This window comes from Dasypus novemcinctus, chromosome 19, assembly GCF_030445035.2.
Source record: "Dasypus novemcinctus isolate mDasNov1 chromosome 19, mDasNov1.1.hap2, whole genome shotgun sequence".
Classification (NCBI taxonomy): domain Eukaryota; kingdom Metazoa; phylum Chordata; class Mammalia; order Cingulata; family Dasypodidae; genus Dasypus; species Dasypus novemcinctus.
The window spans coordinates 18,460,777-18,480,605 of NC_080691.1; the positions used below are offsets into that span (position 1 = coordinate 18,460,777).

The 19,829-nt window shown below is 37.1% G+C and overlaps 1 protein-coding gene across 4 annotated transcripts in view; it reads right to left on the minus strand.

Annotated features, from left to right (window-relative positions):
* Positions 1-4,200: 4,200 nt before the first annotated feature.
* The window catches only part of KNTC1 (kinetochore associated 1), a 93,861-nt gene continuing 78,232 nt past the window's right edge, over positions 4,201-19,829 (minus strand). For 2 of the 4 annotated variants that reach the window (XM_004455963.5, XM_004455964.5), the window contains exons 54-64: positions 14,738-14,856; positions 14,239-14,374; positions 13,326-13,421; positions 12,889-12,945; positions 10,419-10,473; positions 10,262-10,325; positions 9,217-9,346; positions 8,235-8,324; positions 7,208-7,353; positions 6,328-6,418; positions 5,170-5,402 (exon numbers count right to left, since the gene is read on the minus strand). In XM_004455963.5, the coding sequence (XP_004456020.2) occupies positions 5,382-5,402; positions 6,328-6,418; positions 7,208-7,353; positions 8,235-8,324; positions 9,217-9,346; positions 10,262-10,325; positions 10,419-10,473; positions 12,889-12,945; positions 13,326-13,421; positions 14,239-14,374; positions 14,738-14,856 (1,005 nt within the window). In that variant the 3' untranslated portion in view covers positions 5,170-5,381. Of the gene's footprint in view, positions 4,287-5,169; positions 5,403-6,327; positions 6,419-7,207; positions 7,354-8,234; positions 8,325-9,216; positions 9,347-10,261; positions 10,326-10,418; positions 10,474-12,888; positions 12,946-13,325; positions 13,422-14,238; positions 14,375-14,737; positions 14,857-19,829 lie in introns of those variants that run through there. The other 2 variants (XM_058281316.2, XR_011646486.1) reach the window with 2 other exon arrangements.

Sequence of the window (19,829 nt, forward strand, 5' to 3'; positions counted from 1 at the left end):
AAACTGCCCTCTCTCTCCTAGATGCATGGAGTAGATTCCACTGGTTGCTAATTGTAATCTGGAGTAAATTTGCCAGTCTATAATTGTGGTCAGTTGTAAAAAGTTTGTAAAAAAAAAAAATCTTCCAAACTGAAGCATTTAAACGGTTCTAGTTCTAGAAGCATTGTTAACTAAAAACCTGGATTGGTATTAGTGGCAAAGAATAACTTCATGATAATAAAACCTGTCTGAAGGTCACCACAAGGTGCATATTTAAGTAAATGGTAATGAAAAGTTACCTTGATTCCGTTGGGAATCTTCCATTTTCGTTTTAACAATGAAAAATAGTTTTTTTTCCCTCTATTACTAAAGTAAAATACCTACCAATGTCTTTATGGTAAAATTGTAGAAGTAAGCAAAGACATTTAATATATAACACATTGCATTGGAAATGTTTAAAGGGTATAAAAAAATCAAAAGATAAAATTCAACGTTGTCAAACTCACTTGTGCATTCAAACAACCAGGCCTTGAATACATTACGGGTTGCCTCTCCAAAGGAGTTATTGGTTAGGCTGGTCACTAACCAAACAATAAAAGTATTTACTAATCAGGCCTCTGGTTGTGCTCCTGAAGTTGATAGAAACTACGTTGCAGTTTCAAACTCCTGCAGCAGCCAATGATGACTCGGTACAATGGATATCACCTCCAGACTGGCATGGTTCCATAGTGCCAGAGAGCATTGTGCACCAGGCCAGTAAAATACTGGAAACTCTCTCTAGAATAAATGATACTGCAACTTGCTCACTGTGTGAAGAAAATGCTAAGTGGAGCCATGATTACCAGGATACTGTAAGTAAAACTTAAACACAATTGGCATTATGGCCTGCTCCCATGGAGAGATAACATGTAAAGTATTGCAAACCTGAAACTTAAAACTATTAATTACAACTCAGAATCCTTATGCATTAATACATTAATATTAAGTGCTATACCTTTATCCTGTTCTAAATATGTCTGATAATTATAATGTTATCTTTTCTATTCTAAATCATGTACAAAAGTACATTAGACATGTTAAATTCCTGGAAACTTCATTTTCTAAATAGTTAATAAACATGTCAATAAAATAAAATAGCCATCTTAACTAAAACAATGGGGCCGCCAGTGGCTTACAGGTAATCGGCTAATTAATGCCAAGCTCAGCCACTCTACTACTCTACTGTACTCTACTGTGTTGCAAAACGAGGCTTGCTTGCTAGTGATGGGTCACCTACTGAACAGTCAAAATTACCAGGAATTGTACAATTAAAACCAAAATGTAAAAAACTTTATTCTGTAGTTCTGATCACTCCCACAACTAAAAACCAAGAGAATTTCCAACTTGATGCACTAATTCGGAATGAAACCAACTGCCTGAAAGGTGCTAAAATTCACCGGAAGCACCTGACAGAGTACATGAGTGCCAATCATTAGACGCATTGAATGCATCTTCAAAACAAAGCTAAGTACCTAATATTGTTATCTATTACAATTTCTCTCTGAAACTAAATAACTTAAAAAAAAATATATATAATACAGTTCCCCACTAACTTTTTCAAAAGGTGCCATCTTTATAGGCACCTAACCTTGTCTACCTCTGAAATCTAATGTCCTCTTTTAAAAACACGTATTCCAAAATTCTAATTAAGTTTGTTTCTTTCAGAACGAACATCTTATTAACCATATGAAAACTTCATCCAGATTCGTACAGAATGCCAGATCCATCTTCTTCCAGTCACAGTTTTTACACCTTGTTAGGTAAGGACTACAACCCATGGCCAGCAGGAAGTAGTTATAGAAAAGAGACCATCTTCCTTCAGTACTCCTTTAAGATTAAAGATGTAAACTTTCTAAGGGTAAAATAAAATTAATAGATGGATCTGGAGCCTGGCAAGAAATCCACATAAGCACCAATAACCCCCCAGGATGACTGCTGGGGGGCCCTACCCTCCAGGATTCTACTGTCCAAGATGAGAACTTCAGAAAGCAGGATAAACCCCAGATGTTACACAGGAACTCTGTCTTTGAGCCCTCGCTGGGAAATTGATAAGTGGGATAATCAATCAAAACAACAAACAGCCACCCTCCTCATAACTCCAACAATTATTATACCAAAGCTTAGCAAGTTAAGCTTGCATAAAGGGGGGAAATGATGTAGGCTATGGGTGGCGGCTGTTCCTCTCTTCATAGATAACCTGAGCTGTATGTGTCCTGAGCTGTGCATGTGGGGACAGTGAGAACTGCAGCCCTGACCTTGGTAACAATGACAACAATTCCAGTCCCAGAAAAACAATTTAGCAATGCAAACTCTATAAACTTTAAATGTTCAGGGAAATGCAAGCCAAATGTGCTAAAAGCTTACCTAGGATGTCAAAGATATATGTTAATTCAAGCTTATTGAACACTGAAACAAAGAACCATTTGGCCCTTCCTCTGTATAAAATGAACTCTAAATCTTGTTTGGGGCTCAGAATTTGAATGAGAAGCTCCAAGCCCAGGTGGTCATAAATAAATCTTTTTTTTCCCTTCCCCAAATTATTCTGAGTCCTGGCCTTTCTAAACGCAAATAATTGAGCCTCTCTTGATGTCTACAACAATATGGCAACAATTTCCCTCATAATTCTGCCAACAAAGTAATATCAAACTTCAATTTTTGCCATTCTGTCAGGTAACAAATTGAATCTCAGAGGTTTTTTTTTTAAGGACATACCAGGAATTGAACCCAGCACCTCATACATGGGAAGGAGGCAGTCAATCACTGAGCTACATCCGCTCCCCAATGAGAGTTGTTTTTTTTCCATTTGTTTTGTTTTTAAGGAAATACCGGGATTGAACCTGGGACCTCATATATGGGAAGCAGGTGCTCAACCACTTGAGATGCCTTTTTTTTTTAAACCTTTCTTCAGTGAGGTTTTAATTTGCATTTTTCTTATTAGCAAGAAACAATTTCTTTTCACATATTTAAAAGTCATTTTTATAACATCACTATAATTAAAAAAATAGTAATATAAATGCCATTTGTATTTTCTATAATGTATTTATTCATACTTTCTTTTTAATGTTTATCTTCTTACTGATTTTAGAAATTGGTTATATGTTAGGAAAATTAGCCTTGTATGTGAAACGTGCTGTGTAATTATTTTTCACAAATAATTATTTGCCTATGATGGCTTTGCCATACAGAAAATTTAAGTTTTTAGGTAGCCATGTTTATCAGACTTTTTATAGCTGTTAGGTTTTTGGAAGGCTCCCCATGCCATCAAAATTACAAAAACTTTCTCCATGTTTTTTACTAGTTCTAGTTATTATAATTTAATTTTTGATCTATCTGGATTTTTTGCCAAAGATTTTAAGTGCTACTTTTATGTTTTTCAAATTATTTCTAGACTTCTTACTATATTCCATTGATCTGTTAGATTTTTGGTACTACACTGCTTTAATTATTGAGATTTACTAAATGTTTTACCTGCTGGACAGGCTAATCCTCCCTCACACACTCGTTCTCTTGACTTCTGGCTATGCTTATTTACGTATGAACTTTACCATATTTACTTCAATCACCATTAGGACTTTATAAGATGTTTGTCTAAGACTTGAGTAAATTATTGGGACTGTTTTAATATTAGCCATATTCCATTAAAATAAATACCATTGTAAATTAAGCTATTTGCATTTAAAAATTATTATTGAGAATCATTTAATATAATAACATTTTGCATAGCACAAAATAACTGCAGTTGGTTGCAATTAGAAATCTATGTAGCAATAACAGCTAACATTTTAGGCACTTAAAGTTACCATGCTAAACGTTTTTCATGAACTGTTATTCAAACCTCACTCATCACTAGAAGGTAGATAACTTTACTGCCTTCATTTCACAGATAAGGGAGTTAAGGCCTAGCAAGTTTAAATAACTTGTGCAAGTGATAGAGCCAAAATTCAAACCCAGAATTGGTTTACTCTAAAACCCATGTTTTTATTCACTATTTTTGCACTGAGTCTTCTGTATAGAAATATTTTTCCCAACAGGCAAAAGAAAGGTGAAATAATTTTAGTAATTCAATTTAGTCAAGTTATTCACAGGTTCAAAAGACTAGAGAGACAGATTAATATGTATAATCTAACATTTTGTGTGTGGGGTAGTATCTAATGGCTTCCAGTGGCACACCTGCCCTCCTATGCCATCCTCCGCACTGCTGGGGCCACAAGTCTGCAGGCTTCACTTCCTGGACTCCTTTCCAGATGGCTTCCCGTTTGGTTCTGTCACTGGTTGACAATGGCACAAGAATCGGAAGATTAGAGAGTGTGAAAAGCTTTTTTTCTCTTAGTGGTGGCTTGCAGTGGCAGCAGAGGCTGCGAAGCGACCTTGGGCTACCTCGGGCAGCACTGTGAAGGTCCGACAGCATCCGTGGGAACAGGCTGCTGGGCCCTGGGCAGCAGCTGAGGCAGAAGCATCTCCAGCAGCTCAGGGGCAGGTGGGTTCCTGGCTCCAACCCAGTGACAATAACAGCCTTCTGATCTTTGGCTACTAACCCCCTTTTGCTTTTCCAGCAACTTCCTCCTTCCCTATTTCTCTTTCAGTCCTTTTAACACCTTTATAACCAATCCTTGACATTAAATCCTTCTCTCTTGAATCATCTAAAGAGGTTTCTACCAAATACAATGAATGTGCCACAATGATGAAAGAGGATGTTGATGTGGGAGGAGTGGGGATGGGGTGGCATATGAGAATCTCTTTATTTTTTTAATGTAACAATTTTTGTGATCTATGTATCTTAAAAAAAAAAATTTTAAAAATGATGGGGGTGGGGGTGTGGGGTATATGGGACCTATTATGTTTTTTAATGTAATGTTTTATGTGAGCCATTAACTTTAAAAAAAGATAATTAAAAATTTTTTTTAAATTAAAAAAAAAAATAAAGTGGTTTCTGTTTTCCTGACTGGCCACTGACAGATAACACTGCAGCAAAAATTGTATATACACTTATTTAATATTACATAAAAAAGACTGATATTCTTATTTACACATATGGAAGAAATAAAATATAGGTAATTGCTTTAGGATATAGGGGGATGAGTGAAATAGTTTTGCATTTTGTTTCTTTCAGATATAGTGCAAACAACTGATAGTCTTTATAAATTATACCAGTAACGGTGGCACAGAGAGATTTATTAATTCAGAAAGTGAGTCATTATTGGACAAAATTATGCTAATATTTAAGCATATTAGCTATTACTTGTAGGATAATGTTTGACAAATATCTATAACATACGGATTGTATACTTTTAAAATCGTAATAAATATGGTTAACAGTAGGCTTCAAACTTCCTCTTGTTCTGGAGGAAAGGTTTAATGCTTTATTATAATCCACTAAGAAACATCTAAATGGAAAAAAAAAACACATAAGAGGTTTTTTATTACTGTTACTTTTAAAAATAGAAAACAGGCAGATAAATTATACAACTTAAGTCTTTACTGATAAAAATCTAGATAAAAAATTATTTGTCATTTTAGACAGGTATGACTAGAGGGAAACATACATTTTAAGGGTCACAAATCTACTTCCTGAATCAGTATTCTACTTTTTTAAAAAAGGTAATCTTTTGCCATTGAGCACAACAGATGGAAGTTAACATTGGGAGTTATTAATAGAAGTTAAGAAAATGGAGACTATTTAAATATGTCTGATCTGGACCAATAGAGAAAATAAAGGATAATAGTTAGGCTTACTAAAATGACCAAAACATGATCAAAGTAAAAACTTTATCTTATATTTAAGTTCAAAAGAGGAGTACAAGTAATTTACATGCTTATTTTATACACAAAAATTTTGGAAGGCTGTAAACCAAAACTGGGGAGTGGGATTTTAAGAAATTAGTTTAGTTTCTTTTTTGCTCTTTTATTTTCTCTTTTTTTTCTGTATGTCTTAGGTAATTTAAAAGGAGAAAATAAAAGTAATTAATACCCAAGCATGACGTTAACCAATGCCTTTTATAATTTAGTTACTCACATCAATATTAAAAACAACATGATGCTAGAAAGCATCTAAGAGAACATGTGGAGCCCACCCAAGTTAAATGGCTTGCCCAAGGTCACAGTGTTGCTTAGTGGCAGAGCTTAGAACTATGGTCTCTTGATTTTTGGTCTAGGACTCTCTAACATAGAAAATAAAATTTAAAAATATACACATTCACACATAAAAATACATTTATCTCCAGAACACCTGAAAAAGTTGGGCCAATTTCAAGACCCTAGAAATATAAATGGTATATGTTAAAATTCTAAATAACTATCAGCCAGTTTTACCTTTAGAATTTCACAGGGAGCAGCATCTGGCGGTATGGGTTTCCCACAGTGCTTTGAATATTCAGTTATAAAGACTGAAGCTTCATCTAAACTATGGGATAAAAAAGAAAAAGAGGGGCATGAGGAAACTTTTGGAGGTGACAGATAGGTTTGCTATCTTGATTCTGGTGATGGCTGCAGAGGTGTAAACAAATGTCCAAACTATCAAATTGTACATTTTAAATATGTGCAGCTCTTTATTTCCCAATTATACCTCAGAAATAATAGTTTTATGAATGACAATATGTAATTATGGTTGGATCACATATGATAAATAAGCAGAAAGAAATCCATGGCATGTTAGTGAGAAATGGGATACCTCCCATGGGACCAATATACTTAGACCAATGTGGATGGATCTAGTGAATTTTCCATCCTTGTGAAGCTTTTCACTTTTCTCAGTGTCAGCCTGTTTCTTCCTTCTTATTATTTCCTCTATCCACCCCCAGCCTCACCCAAAAAAACTTAGTTTCTCAAATTGTGTGTGCTAAAATATTTGAGAGCAAATAGCTTAGCAAAAAGTTTGTGCTACAGAAAGCCATCAATTCTCTGAGCAAATGTCCAAGGAATAAAATTATAAGTTAGGGTTTCAGAACAGTACTGTGAGATACCTATTTTGAGGAATTGGGCAGCTTGTTTAATTGACTGATTCCAAGCTCATGTTCCAAAGGATTGGGTTTGAGACAACTAACTTCCAGGTATGTGCAGTAATACTGTAGCTCAATATTTGGAGCCTTCAGTTACAATCAAATAACCATACAATTATTTTATAGTTTCCAAAAAAATAAAGATAAATTTTAAGGAAATTCTACAGTAAGTTTTCTTTTTTCAATTAACTTACCTTAACTCATTCGCCAAATAGTGTACTAGTTCAGTGATATTGTTGGCATTCATCATGTGCAATTTCAATACTTGAAAATATTTTGTCTTTGCCAAAATCCCAAACTCCTTCTTACTTATGATATTATTCAGAATCAAACTTCTAATCTATAGAATGACAGGTATCATTATATTAAAAATGTGTTAAATTCCAAGTCCTTATTCAATATTGAAAACATTTCTGACAATCAAAAGATAAATTATCATTGCAGTGTGATGAAGCCTCTTTTTTGATGGGGTGGGCAGAGGGGTTGAGGGCTACCTTGGCACATTTCAATAAAGAGCAAACAAATAAAAACTCATTGTTGCGAAGCACTTTGGGACTTTTTGAGGCAGAAAATTTGTTTAAAAGCATTTATGGCTTCTAATTCTTCTCTGAGCACAATTTTAAAAGGTTATGTTAAGTTCTAATAAGTAGTATAATCTTTCATTTTCTAGGTAGTCTGCAGTTGTGATTTTGATTACTTTAAGAGTTGACTAGCAGGTAAAGATAATCCAGACAATTTCTTGCACTGTGGTCTGAGAACTGAGGTCTATTCTACTGCCTGCCTTTGTTCACCTATTCAGTGCACATTTACTGAACATTTTGTATGGGCTGGGTATGATGCTAGGCACTGAGGAGACAGTGATAAGCAAGACAGCCTTTCAAAAAAATTTACCAAGGTTTACAAATGTATGCTATGGACCATAGTTAGTGGTAATAGTCTTATGATGTTCTTTCATAATCTGTAACAAATGTTTCACAACGTTAGGTGTTGGTGCAGGGGTGTTGTATGGAAATTCTGCACATTATTCATGATTGTTTTCTGAATTTACAACTTCTCTAATAAAAAATAAATACACATAAAAAAGTTACTGAGTAAAAAAAAAATTTATATAAACTAATTTTTAACAAGGAATACAAATCAGCTTAATCTTGCTTTGAGGAAAATTATTATCTTTCAATATCAAATTTTTCATAGCAAACAAGAGATGAAACAGCCTCTTACTTGATGAGAAAATCCTGCTAACTGGCCAATATTCATGTGCTCTTCTAATTGCTGTAAAATGGTCTGAGGATTGTACGAGCCCAGAAAATTCTAGAGAAAAATAAAAACGTGATTAATAGGAAAGTATTATTATTACTATTTCTGTTATGTCTGGAAGATTTTCATTTTTTAAATTTAAAATAGCTAAAAAATTTCTAATATGGGAAAAAACATCTATATCAACAACAACAAAAATCAATGAAATAAGGAAAAAAACATTGCACAAGTACTTATTCTAACAGCAAAACCTGTTTATCAGGCATTTTGTTGTTCTAAGTGCCAAAAGGAAACTATTTAATGCCGAAACCATCTTTAAAACACATAATGAATGGGTTTATGCATGGTCCAAAAAAAAAAAAGGTCAAAGACAGCACAAATGGTTTTAGAAAAAAGGGGATAAGTAGAGCAACAGATAAATAATATATGTGCTCATTTATTTAGATCTCTATCTACATATGGACTTAGGTCCTTGTGAAGAAATAACTGTAAAACATTTCCAAATGCTTTGTTCCAAGCAGTCTTCCAAGGTAGCCACCCTACTTTGAGAACTTATCCTGTCAAGGCTCCCTAGAGATCCAGTGAGATAAAAACCTATTCAAATACAAAAGCTCCCTAACAAGTTTCCCTTCTTGCAACTGCTCTCCTCGGACCAAATCAGTTTCAGTTTCTTCTAAAATACTGCCTTGATCTTTTCACTTTACTCTGCAAACAAAGGCAGTTGCTCCCTTTGATGGAAAAACAAGATCTTTTAGGGCAACCTTCAATCCCATCTGAATCTACTTTTCAGTCTCCCCTCCCCTTTAACACTCCTGTAAATCTTCTGCCCCACCCACACTGATGTACTATACACTTGGTGAAAAGAAAGCACTTCCTTTTGCAAGAGACCTGCAAGGTGAGACTTTGAATTTCTTTGGCACCCCAAGAAGAATGATTTGCAAAGTACCTTAATTTGCTGGTGTCTCTTTTCTGAGTGGGGCATGAGCATCAGGCAGGCCAATGCAAAAGCTGGAAGCTCTAACTGGACATACTGCCTGGCAACTCCAATCATGTCTAGGTCGTCTGAAACGGGACATCTCCAAAGAACACAATCATGAGTTACTAACCTGTTAGCATCCCTAGATTATACTGGCCTGCACAGCTCTCCATAGATGTGACCTTTCCAGGCTTTCTATCATTTTAAACAATAAAGTTTAAAACTTTATGTGTAACATATGCTTAGTAATGGTAATTCAAAATTTTTTTTACATTCTTTGTAGCATAAGAGAGTACCTACAGGAACATAGACTACTACTTGCTGCCAAGATTATGTCTGAATTTGTCTTTAGGCACATATCATATCATATGCTTAAAGACAAATTCTCAGAAGACTCCAATCACAATCTATGAGAATGCTGCATGACTAAAGGTAGCTACAAAAGGTACTCTACACTTATATTAAAATTAGATACTAGTTTTAGAGAATGTTTACTGAAGATCAGTTTTTTAGTGGCACTGCACCTGTAAAATAGATATTGCAAAAATAATAGAGATTTTTTATTTTAAAAACAAGTGGTGGGAAGTGGATGTGACTCAATTGACTGAGCTCCCACCTACTATATGTGAGGTCCCGGGTTCGGTTCCTGATGCCTCCTTAAGAAGAAGAGCAAGACAGTGAGCTGACACAACAAGATGATGCAGCAAGAAATACAAGAGAGAGACAACAAAGCAGGGAGCGGAGGTGCCTCCCTCCCACATGAGAGGTCCCAGGTTTGGTTCCTGGTGCCTCCTAAAAGGAAGATGAGCACACAACCAACAGACACAGCAAGTGCAAACAACAAGGGGATGGGGAGAAATAAATAAATAAAATAAACCTTTAAACAAAACCAAAGCACATGGTGTGCTTAACTTCCCAACAAAAAGGAATTGCTCATAAAAGATGTTTATTAGGAAAGATTATTTTTAGGCTACAAATTTTATTGTTTGGGTAGAAAAATAAATATTTTACTTACTCTAGGACTGCGATGAGACTCTCACAACAATCTGATAATTGACTGGGACTCAAAGGACAAGAGGCTGAAGATAAAAAATAACAATGGTATATACAAATTCATGCAACTATAAAATGATATTGTCAAGACTGCCGAGGAGAAGAGGAGACAAAAATACCTGAAAGTAGTGGTATCTGTATCACACGCTGCCAAGCTTTGCTGAAGTAAGGAACCTGTAGAAACAAATGCATGAAAGAATTCCTGTTTGGAATATTATGAACACTATTTTGTAGTCACAAAGCCATATACAGAAAGTTTATATCCTGGATGCTAAGTCCAAAGTCATAAACTGATAACTCCTTGTATGAGATGATTAAGATTCTAGGAATATTTCTTCAAAACTGTATATTTCAGGATCTTATTACAAAATCCTGACTGATTCATTATTGTTCCATTTGACAAAAGTGTCAGAACCCAACTCAGAAACCAAAATTTACACTACACTTATTATATGCCAAACATTGTGCTAGGGAGAGAAGAAAGGGGGATGGGGACAAGCAAAATAATTTCCAAAAGATAAATAAGGAAACAACATAGATTTTCATTAGGAAGGGAATGGTTAAATAAGTTATGGTACATTATGCTCACATTATGTATACTTATAATGTATCTCAAAAGGTTAAACATAGAGTTACCACATGACCCAGCAATTCCACTCCAAAGTATATAACCAAGAGAAATGAAAATATGTCCACACAAAAACTTGTACACAAATGTTCATAGCAGCATCATTCACAATAATCAAAAAGTGGAAACAACCCAAATGTCTATCAATTAGTGAACAGATAAAACATGGTATATTCTTTAAATGGAATATTATTCAGTCATAAAAAAGAAGGAAATACTGATCCATACTGCAACATGGATGAACCTTGAAAACGTGCTAAGTAAAAAAAGTCAGACACAAAAGGCCACTTTTTGTTTGATTAATATAAAATGTCCATGGGAAGCAGTCTTGGCCCAGTGGTTAGGGCGTCCGGGCCTCCTTGACCCGTGTGGAGCTGGCCCATTTGCAGTGCTGATGTGTGCAAGGAGTGCCGTGCCACGCAGGGGTGTCCCCGCATAGGAGAGCCCCACGTGCAAGGAGTGCGCCCCATAAGGAGAGCCGCCCAGTGCGAAAAAAAGTGAAGCCTGCACAGGAATGGCGCCGCACACATGGAGAGCTGACACAAGATGACGCAACAAAAAGAAGCACAGATTCCCATGCCGCTGACAACAACAAAAGTGGACAAAGAACAACACGCAGCAGATAGACACAGAGAACAGACAACTGGTGGGGGGATAAATTAAAATAAACAAACAAACAAACAAACATTTAAAAAAAAAAAGTCCAGAACAGATATAGAGACTGAAGGGGTTAGTGGTTGCCAGGGGCTAGAGAGAAAGGAAAGTGGGAATCACTGCTAAATTGTACAGGGTTTCTTTTTTTTTTTTTTTAAAGATTTATTTTTATTTATTTAATTCCCCTCCCCTCCCCCGGTTGTCTGTTTTCTGTGTTTTTTTGCTGCATCTTGTTTCTTTGTCCGCTTCTGTTGTCGTCAGCGGCCTGGGAAGTGTGGGCGGCGCCATTCCTGGGCAGGCTGCTCCCTCCTTCGCGCTGGGCGGCTCTCCTTATGGGTGCACTCCTTGCGCATAGGGCTCCCCTACGCGGGGGGACACCCCTGTGTGGCACGGCACTCCTTGCGTGCATCAGCACTGCGCATGGGCCAGCTCCACACGGGTCAAGGAGGCCCGGGGCTTGAACCGTGGGCCTCCCACGTGGTAGACAGATGCCCTAACCACTGGGCCAAAGTCCGTTTCCCCAGGGTTTCTTTTTGAGGAAGCGATATTGTTTTGGAATTAGATAGAGTGATTATACAACTTTAGAGTATACTAAAAACTACTGAATTGTAAACTTTAAAAAGATAATTTTTCTGATATGTGAATTATATTTTATTTTAAAAAAAAAGAACTATATGTGCTGATGTGGAACAACCTCTAAATTACCACTGTTACATGAAGAAAAACACACACTTTTTCTAAAGTGTGAATGCATTTATATGAACAAAAATATATATACATACACACATGCATCTATGCAAAGATATATGAAAAACTGTCAATGGTGATTACCTTGGGGGAGATTTTTTTGAAGGGATATGGTAAAGGAAGATTTCAAGTGTTACTAGGTATACTTCTATATTTTTCAATTTGTTAAAAAAAATAAGTTGTGTATTCAAATATAATACGTATTTATTATAATGACTGTATGTATGCACAACTTGTGAAATTTATGAATAAGACATGGCCCCTGACTTTAAAGATCCTCAAATTCTAAAAGGGTCAGTCCTGCATGTAATTAAAATAAACTATACTGTGATTAATGTGATAGTGATAGCAGAGACCAAGTGTTTTGAAAGCCTAAGTGAAGGCAACATCTGAGCTAAATGTAGAGGGTCTGGTCACCATGTTAATGCAACATCAGTGTGAAGCAGATCAGTTATGTTCTTTCCAGATCAATTGGTTACTAAAGCTAGTGGGCCCAGCAGTCACAAGGCCCCAAGTATGAAGATTAAGTTCAATGAAATTTACTTTAAAAAATTACATACCTGCCATAGAGAATGGATACTAGAAATGGCTGTTAATACTTTTCGTAGGTAAGGAATCTGTAAAAATAAAATTTAAAAGTTCTGAAAATCACCAAAATGCAAATGTCTACATGAAATAACAGCTTCTTCAAATTTCAAAAGAAACATTAGTAAAATTCATCTTCCATGAGAACTGCCAGAAGTTCACTTATAAACTCACAAACACCAAAAAAGATCAGGGAAACTTCTATTTTTAACAGTGCAATTTATGTCACTCTTGAGTTTGCATCTGCTATGGCCAATCGCCACGCTCTTTTCAGTGTGGCATGAAACTAGTGAGAGTGAATGTGTTTTCAGCATAGTTCTGTTCAGTAACAACCATGAATGTAAAATGTTTAGGAAATGCTGTGTGAAAACTATAAAATATACTACTGTTTAAGGTTCTGAATCTTACTTACCATATTGAAGCCAAGAAGCTTTTGCAAGAGTCCATTCCAAAGCTGCAGGTCATAGACCTTGTATTCTAAACAAAGCTCAGTCACCAGTCTTACCGCCTGAAGCCAAATAAAACATCAGTAATTCAAACTATTTTTGGAAAAGTTAGAGCAGCTTAATATAAAATATGCTTATAATATGATGCCTATTGCGTTTTTTCTGTGAAGGCCCCCATCTCTCTAATTAAAGAAAAAGGAATTCTTTCCCCTTGCGTCATGGATTCATAATCAGCATTTCAGACTCCCCCGTTTTTAATCTTCTATCCAAGAGCCATTTACTCCAACTAGCTCATAGGCAACCAAGAGGAAAAGAAGCAAGACACTTCTCTCTGTAGGGCTGGACACTTCCCCCTAAGGAGATGAAGGCAGGCAGGGGATACCTTGAAAGGAGTTAGAAAAGCACTCCCTTAGGCATTTTCGGGACTTAGAGTTGTCCTGGGTGGTGCTGCAGGGACAATTACTGGACATTGTAGATCCTCCCATGGCCCACTGGATGGAATGTGGGAGAGTATGATGTGGACCATTGACCATGAGGTGCAGAGATGCCCAGAGATGTACTCACCAAATACAATGGATGTGTCATGATGATGGCGGAGAGTGTGGCTGTGGGGGGAGTGGTGGGGTGAATGGGGACCTCTTATTTTTTGAATGTAATATTTTTTAAAAAAGAAAAAGAAGAAAAGCACTCCCTTGAGTGCTTTGAGTTTAAGGAACGTGGCCTTATCCACCTGCCTGGATGGGAAGTTAGAAAAATTCCAGAGCAGGAGACTCATAGAAAAGTTTCTCTGGTTTTGTCTTTTAGAACAAAAACTGAAAGACAAAACAGCATCTAAGAAAATGCAAGCCCCCTACTATCTGGGTTACTCAGTATACATACCATGGATTCATGGCTGTGGTTTTTCCATAGACCCTTAATCATTCCTTCTTTAGGACTGTTGCAAAACAATTCATATGTGATGGGAATGTTCAAAGTCTCAAATGATGCCAGAAAAGTCATACATTTCAAATAAGATCTGGAAAATAGAGGAATTTATAGGAATTGTCCTCATAAGCCACATTAACATTTAAAGTAAGTTTTCCTATGAAAATATTAGACCTGTGTGTTCTTATTATTTTTAGTGTCTACTTTGGTTTTCTAAATAATATTCATTGAATATGATATTAAATTTCAACTTTAGCAAAATGAAGAAAACATTCAGTTTCCAAATGTCTCTACGGATGAAAACAAGATGTTCTCAAAGGCCCATTTCCCTTTTGTCAGAATGTCAAGGATATTCAAGGCAACAGATCTATATAGCCACAGCTACACTACGCATTCTTATGAATTAAGGCATTTAAAAATTAGAGTTTCAAAAAAATGATTGTTTTCTACTTACTTGACTTCTGCAATGGGTTTTTTGAAGAGAGATTCTATAGTTTCCTTGTCAGCCAAATAGAGAAGGCACTGAAGAGCTCGTGTTCTATGGGCGAAAGTTAGCTGACGCATACCTAATGTCTGTAAAACCAACAGAGATGTGCAGAGTTGCATGTCTGCATACTGTAGTTGGGTATATGAGTTTCAACTTAAGCAACAAGCAACATGAAACCTGAATGAAGACTTTAAAAATAAATAAATAAACAAACTCAGACCCTGTCCTCGAGGGACCCATAGTATAGATCAGTGGTTCTCAAAGTGTGGTCCATGGACCCCTGGAAGGGGCCACCAAAACCCTTTGGAGAAGGGAGAGGTCAAAACTATTTCCATGTTAATACTAAAAAGTTATTTGCCTTTCATAACATTAATATTTACACTGATAGTGGTACAAAAACAATGGTGAGAAAAATTGCTGGCACCAATCAAGGTAGTGTCACCAAACAGCTGCAGATGCCCTTGTGTTCTTCACTGCCTTGCATTTGCAGTATTAAAAACAAAAGATAACTTTCTTTTAACAATGTCCTTGCTGAAGGAGTAAAAATTTTATTAAATCTTAACATTTGGGCAAAAATGGCTGTTGGATCTAAGAAAGTTTGTGTATTTTCTCAGTTTTTATGTAAGTCCGAATCTTTAAACATGTAAAATCTATTTACAAAGAAAATATATATAAATAAAAACCAATTTATTAATATGAAAAAAAATCTTAACATTTAAACATATTTATAAGATGTATTCATACTTGAGTACATGCCAATATTAATTAAAATGTACACATTGCTCCCTTGGGAGAGGGTGGCGGGTGCAGAGAGCATGTGCACAGCCTGCCCTGGGTGTGGGCAGAGGGAAGAATAATGGGCACGGGCTGCGCCTAGCCTGCAGAAGCCAGGGGCCACGACGGACAGAACCCCAATTGTGAGCCAGAAGGTGCTACTCCTGGCACTCAAGGAAATTTCTGTCTTATCACCAGCTGGATACAAACTCAAGGAACAGAGAGCTCAGAGACTAAATCCCAGAGGTAACATTTTAAAATATTAAAATGTAAAGTATAGAGCAAAAGATTACGAGACAAACAACAACAAAGGAAACAATGGCTTATCCAAAGGAACAAATAAAAATCCAGAAACCAATCACAAAGAAGAGCAGACTTTGTATATACTGGACAAAGACTTTAAAAAATCCTCAATGTACTCAAAAAGATAAAGGAAAACATAGAAAAAGAAAAGGGATATACAGAAAACAATGAATGAACAATGTGAGAATTTAAATAAAAATTTAGAAAAATTTAAAAAAGAACCAAACAAATACTAGAGTTGAAGACCATAATAACTGAAATGAAAAATTCCCTAGAGGGTTTCAACAGCTGATTGGAGCTGACAGAAGAAAGACTCAGTGAACTCAAAGACAAGACAATTGAAATGACTCAGGCTGAGGAGCAAAAAGAATGAAAAAAAGTGAACAGACTAAGAGACCTGTAGGATATCATCAGGCATAACATTATATACACATCAGGGGAGTCCCAGAAGAATAAGAAAGAGAAAAAGGAGCAGAAGGGATATTGAAAAGAAATAATTGTAGAAAACTTTCCAAATTTAACAAAAGACATCAGTTTGCACATTCAGGAAGCCAAATGAACCCCAAACAGGATGAACTTGGAGAACTATGCCCAGAAACATGGTAATCAAACTGTTGAATGCCAAGGACAAGGAGAGTTCTAAGAGCTGTAAGAGAAAAGCGACATGTTATATACAAAGCAGTCCCAATAAAAGTAAGTGCCAGGAAGTGGATTTGGCTCAACTGAGAGTGTCCACCTACCAAATGGGAGGTCCAGGGTTCAAACCCAGGGCCTTCTGACCCATGTGGTGAGCTGACCCACGCGTAGTGCTGATGCGCACAAGCAGTGCCATGCCATGTAGCGGTGTCCCCTGTGTAGGGGAGTCCCACACACAAGGAGTGCACCCGGTAAGGAGAGCCACCCTTCACAAAAAAAGTGCAGCCTGCCCAGAAGTGGTGCCACATACATGGAGAACTGACGCAGCAAGATGACACAACAAAAAGAGATACAGATTCCCAGTGTTGCTGATAAGAATGCAAGAGGACACAAAGAACACACAGCGAATGGACACAGAGAACAGACGACGTTGGGGGGGGAAGGGGAGAAAAAAAAAAGAGTAAGTTCCAATCTTTCATCAGAAACTGTGGAGACAAGAAGGCAGTGGGACAAGGATTTAAAGAGCTGAAAGAAAACAACTGCCAACCAATAATTTTATATCCAGTGAAACTGTCTTTTAAAAATGAGAGGGGAGAAAAGTGGATGTGGCTCAAGCAACTGAGCTCCCACCTACACCATGGGAGGTCCTGGGTTCGTTCCCCAGTGCCTCCTGGAGAAGATGAGCAAGACAGCAAGCTGGCACAATGGGCAGGCCTGGCAAGCTCAAGCAACAAGATGACACAAGGACATACAAAGAGGAAAGACAATGAGAGATACAACAAAAGCAGGGAGCTTAGGTGGCTCAAGTGACTGAGCACCTCTCTCCCACAAGGGAGGTCCAGGTTCAGTTCCCAGTGCTTCCCAAAGAGAAGAACAGACAGAGAGCACAGTATATGGACACAGAGAACAGACAGCAAGCACGAACAATTGGGGAGGGAATAAATATATAAAATAAATCTTTAAAAAAAAAAGAGAGAGGGCAGCAGATGTGGCTCAAACAGTTGAGAGACTGCCTCCCACATGGGAGGTCCCTGGTTTGGTTCCCAGTGCCTCCTAAAGAAAACAAACAACGAGCAGACAGTGAGCAAAGACAACAAGCAAAACAATGAGCAGACAACACGCAAATACAAACGAGCATGGAGCAGATGTGGCTCAAGCAGTTGAGTGCCCACTTCCCACAAGGGAGATCCTAGATTTGGTTCCTGGTGGCTCCTAAAGAAAAAACAAACAGACAATGAGCAGACAGTGAGCGAAAAAAACAATGAGCAAACAGATGAGGAAGCCATCTTTGGCGAGGGAGGGAATGAGAAAAATGGGGAGCAGATATGGTTCAAGTGGTTGAGCATCTGCTTCCCAAAATAATGAGACACACACAAAGCAGGGAACAGAGATGGCCCAAATAATTAGGTGCCTCCCTCCACATTGGAGTTCCCAGATTTGGTTCCCAGTGCCTCCTAAAGAAATAAGAAAGACAAACAGGCACAGCAAGTGCAAGAGGGGGTGGGGAGAAATAAATAAAATAAATCTTAATAAATAAGTAAATAAATAAGGGATTCAAAGTAGTACAATACAAAAATAAAACACATTTAGTTCAGATGGGAGTATTTGGCAGACATTTTCAATAAAATGAATAAAGTGAATGTCAAGCCAAGGAAAACAACTCAGTATTTACTGCAAATGATAAAATTCAAGCTTTCAGATGAAAATAATAATTTTGGAAAACATATCTTCTACTGTAAACTTGACATCTTCTTAGTTCTTAGCTTTTCTGATGAGATCAGTTGTGATTATCTGATTATTAATGTACTTTTTTTTTTAAGATTTATTTCTTCCCCCACCCTCATTTCCCTCTTTGTCTGCTCTCTGTGTCCATTAGCTGTGTGTTCTATGCCTGCTTGTATTCTCTTTAGGTGGCTCTGGGAACCGATCCTGGATCTTTAAGAGTAGGAAAGAGGTGATTACTCTCTTGTGCCACCTCAACTCCCTGTTCTGCTATTTTCTCTGCTCTGCGTCTCTTGTTGTGTCATCTTGCTGCACCAGCTCTCAGCGCTGGTTGGCACTCCTGTGCGGGGCGGCATTCCAGCTTGGGCCTGCACTCTGCGTGGGCCAGCTCACCATGTGCACCAGCTTGACCTTGCCAGGAGGCCCTGGGCATCAAACCCTGGATTTCCTCTATGGTAGAAGGGAGCCCAATTTGTTGAGCCACATCTGTTTCTCTGAATATACTTTTTTTAATAGTTTATAATGAAATGTGTCAACATTTGGAAGATCTGGATAACTTAATATTTTCCAAAATCATGCATGGGTAGAAGACTTGTTCAAAGTACAAGATAAACCTAAAGATTTTGATGTAACAATACACTAAAAATTCATTTATATGGTTTCAGATTCCACATTTTTTGTTAAAAAAATTTTCACTTGTCAAGTTTTGAAGTGGAGTATCAAAGAATGTCTGCAGTTATCTGAAAAGGTTATAAAAATACTACTTCCTTGGGAAGTAGATGTACCTCAACTGATAAGAGTGTCCACCTACCATATAGGAGATCCAGGGTTTGATACCCATGGTCTCCTGACCCGTGTGGTAAGCTCGTCTACGTGCAATGCTGCCATGCACAAGGAGTGCCAGGCCACACAGGGGCACCCCCACGGAAGGGTACCCCATGCATAAGGAGTGCGCCTGCAAGGAGAGCCACCCTGCATGACAAAAGCACAGCCTGCCCAGGAATGGTGCTGCACACACAGAGAGCTGACGCAGTAAGATGGCGCAATAAAAAAGAGACGCAGTTTCCCGGTGCTGTCTTATAATGTAAGCGGAAGCAGAAGAACACATAGCAAATGGACACAGAATAGACAACAGGGGGAAGGGGAGAGAAATAAAATAAATCTAAAAGAAAAACAAAACAACTTCCTTTTCCAACAGCATATCTTTTTTGAGACAAGAGTTTTTTATATCCTTTAACCAAAACATATAGTGCAATGGGTTGAATGCAGAAGCAGATATGAGTATCTGCTTTCTCCTAAAAGCTAGACATTAAGAAGATTTGCAAAAATATAAAACAATGTCATTTTCTCACCATATTTTTAAATTTTGGAAATAGTTATTTGCAATAGAAACCTTATTTAGGTTAACATGCAATAAATTTGTTATTTTTAAATGAATTACTAAATAATCTTTATATTCTCAATTTTAATTTATAATATGGTAAGTACTGATATGACCCCCATAAACAAAAGCTCGTTGAGGTTCTCAGTAAAGTTTTAAGAGTATAAAGGAGGAAGCAGATGTGGCTCAGGTGATTGGTCTCCCGTGTATCATATGAGAGGTTCTGGGTTCGGTTATCAGGGC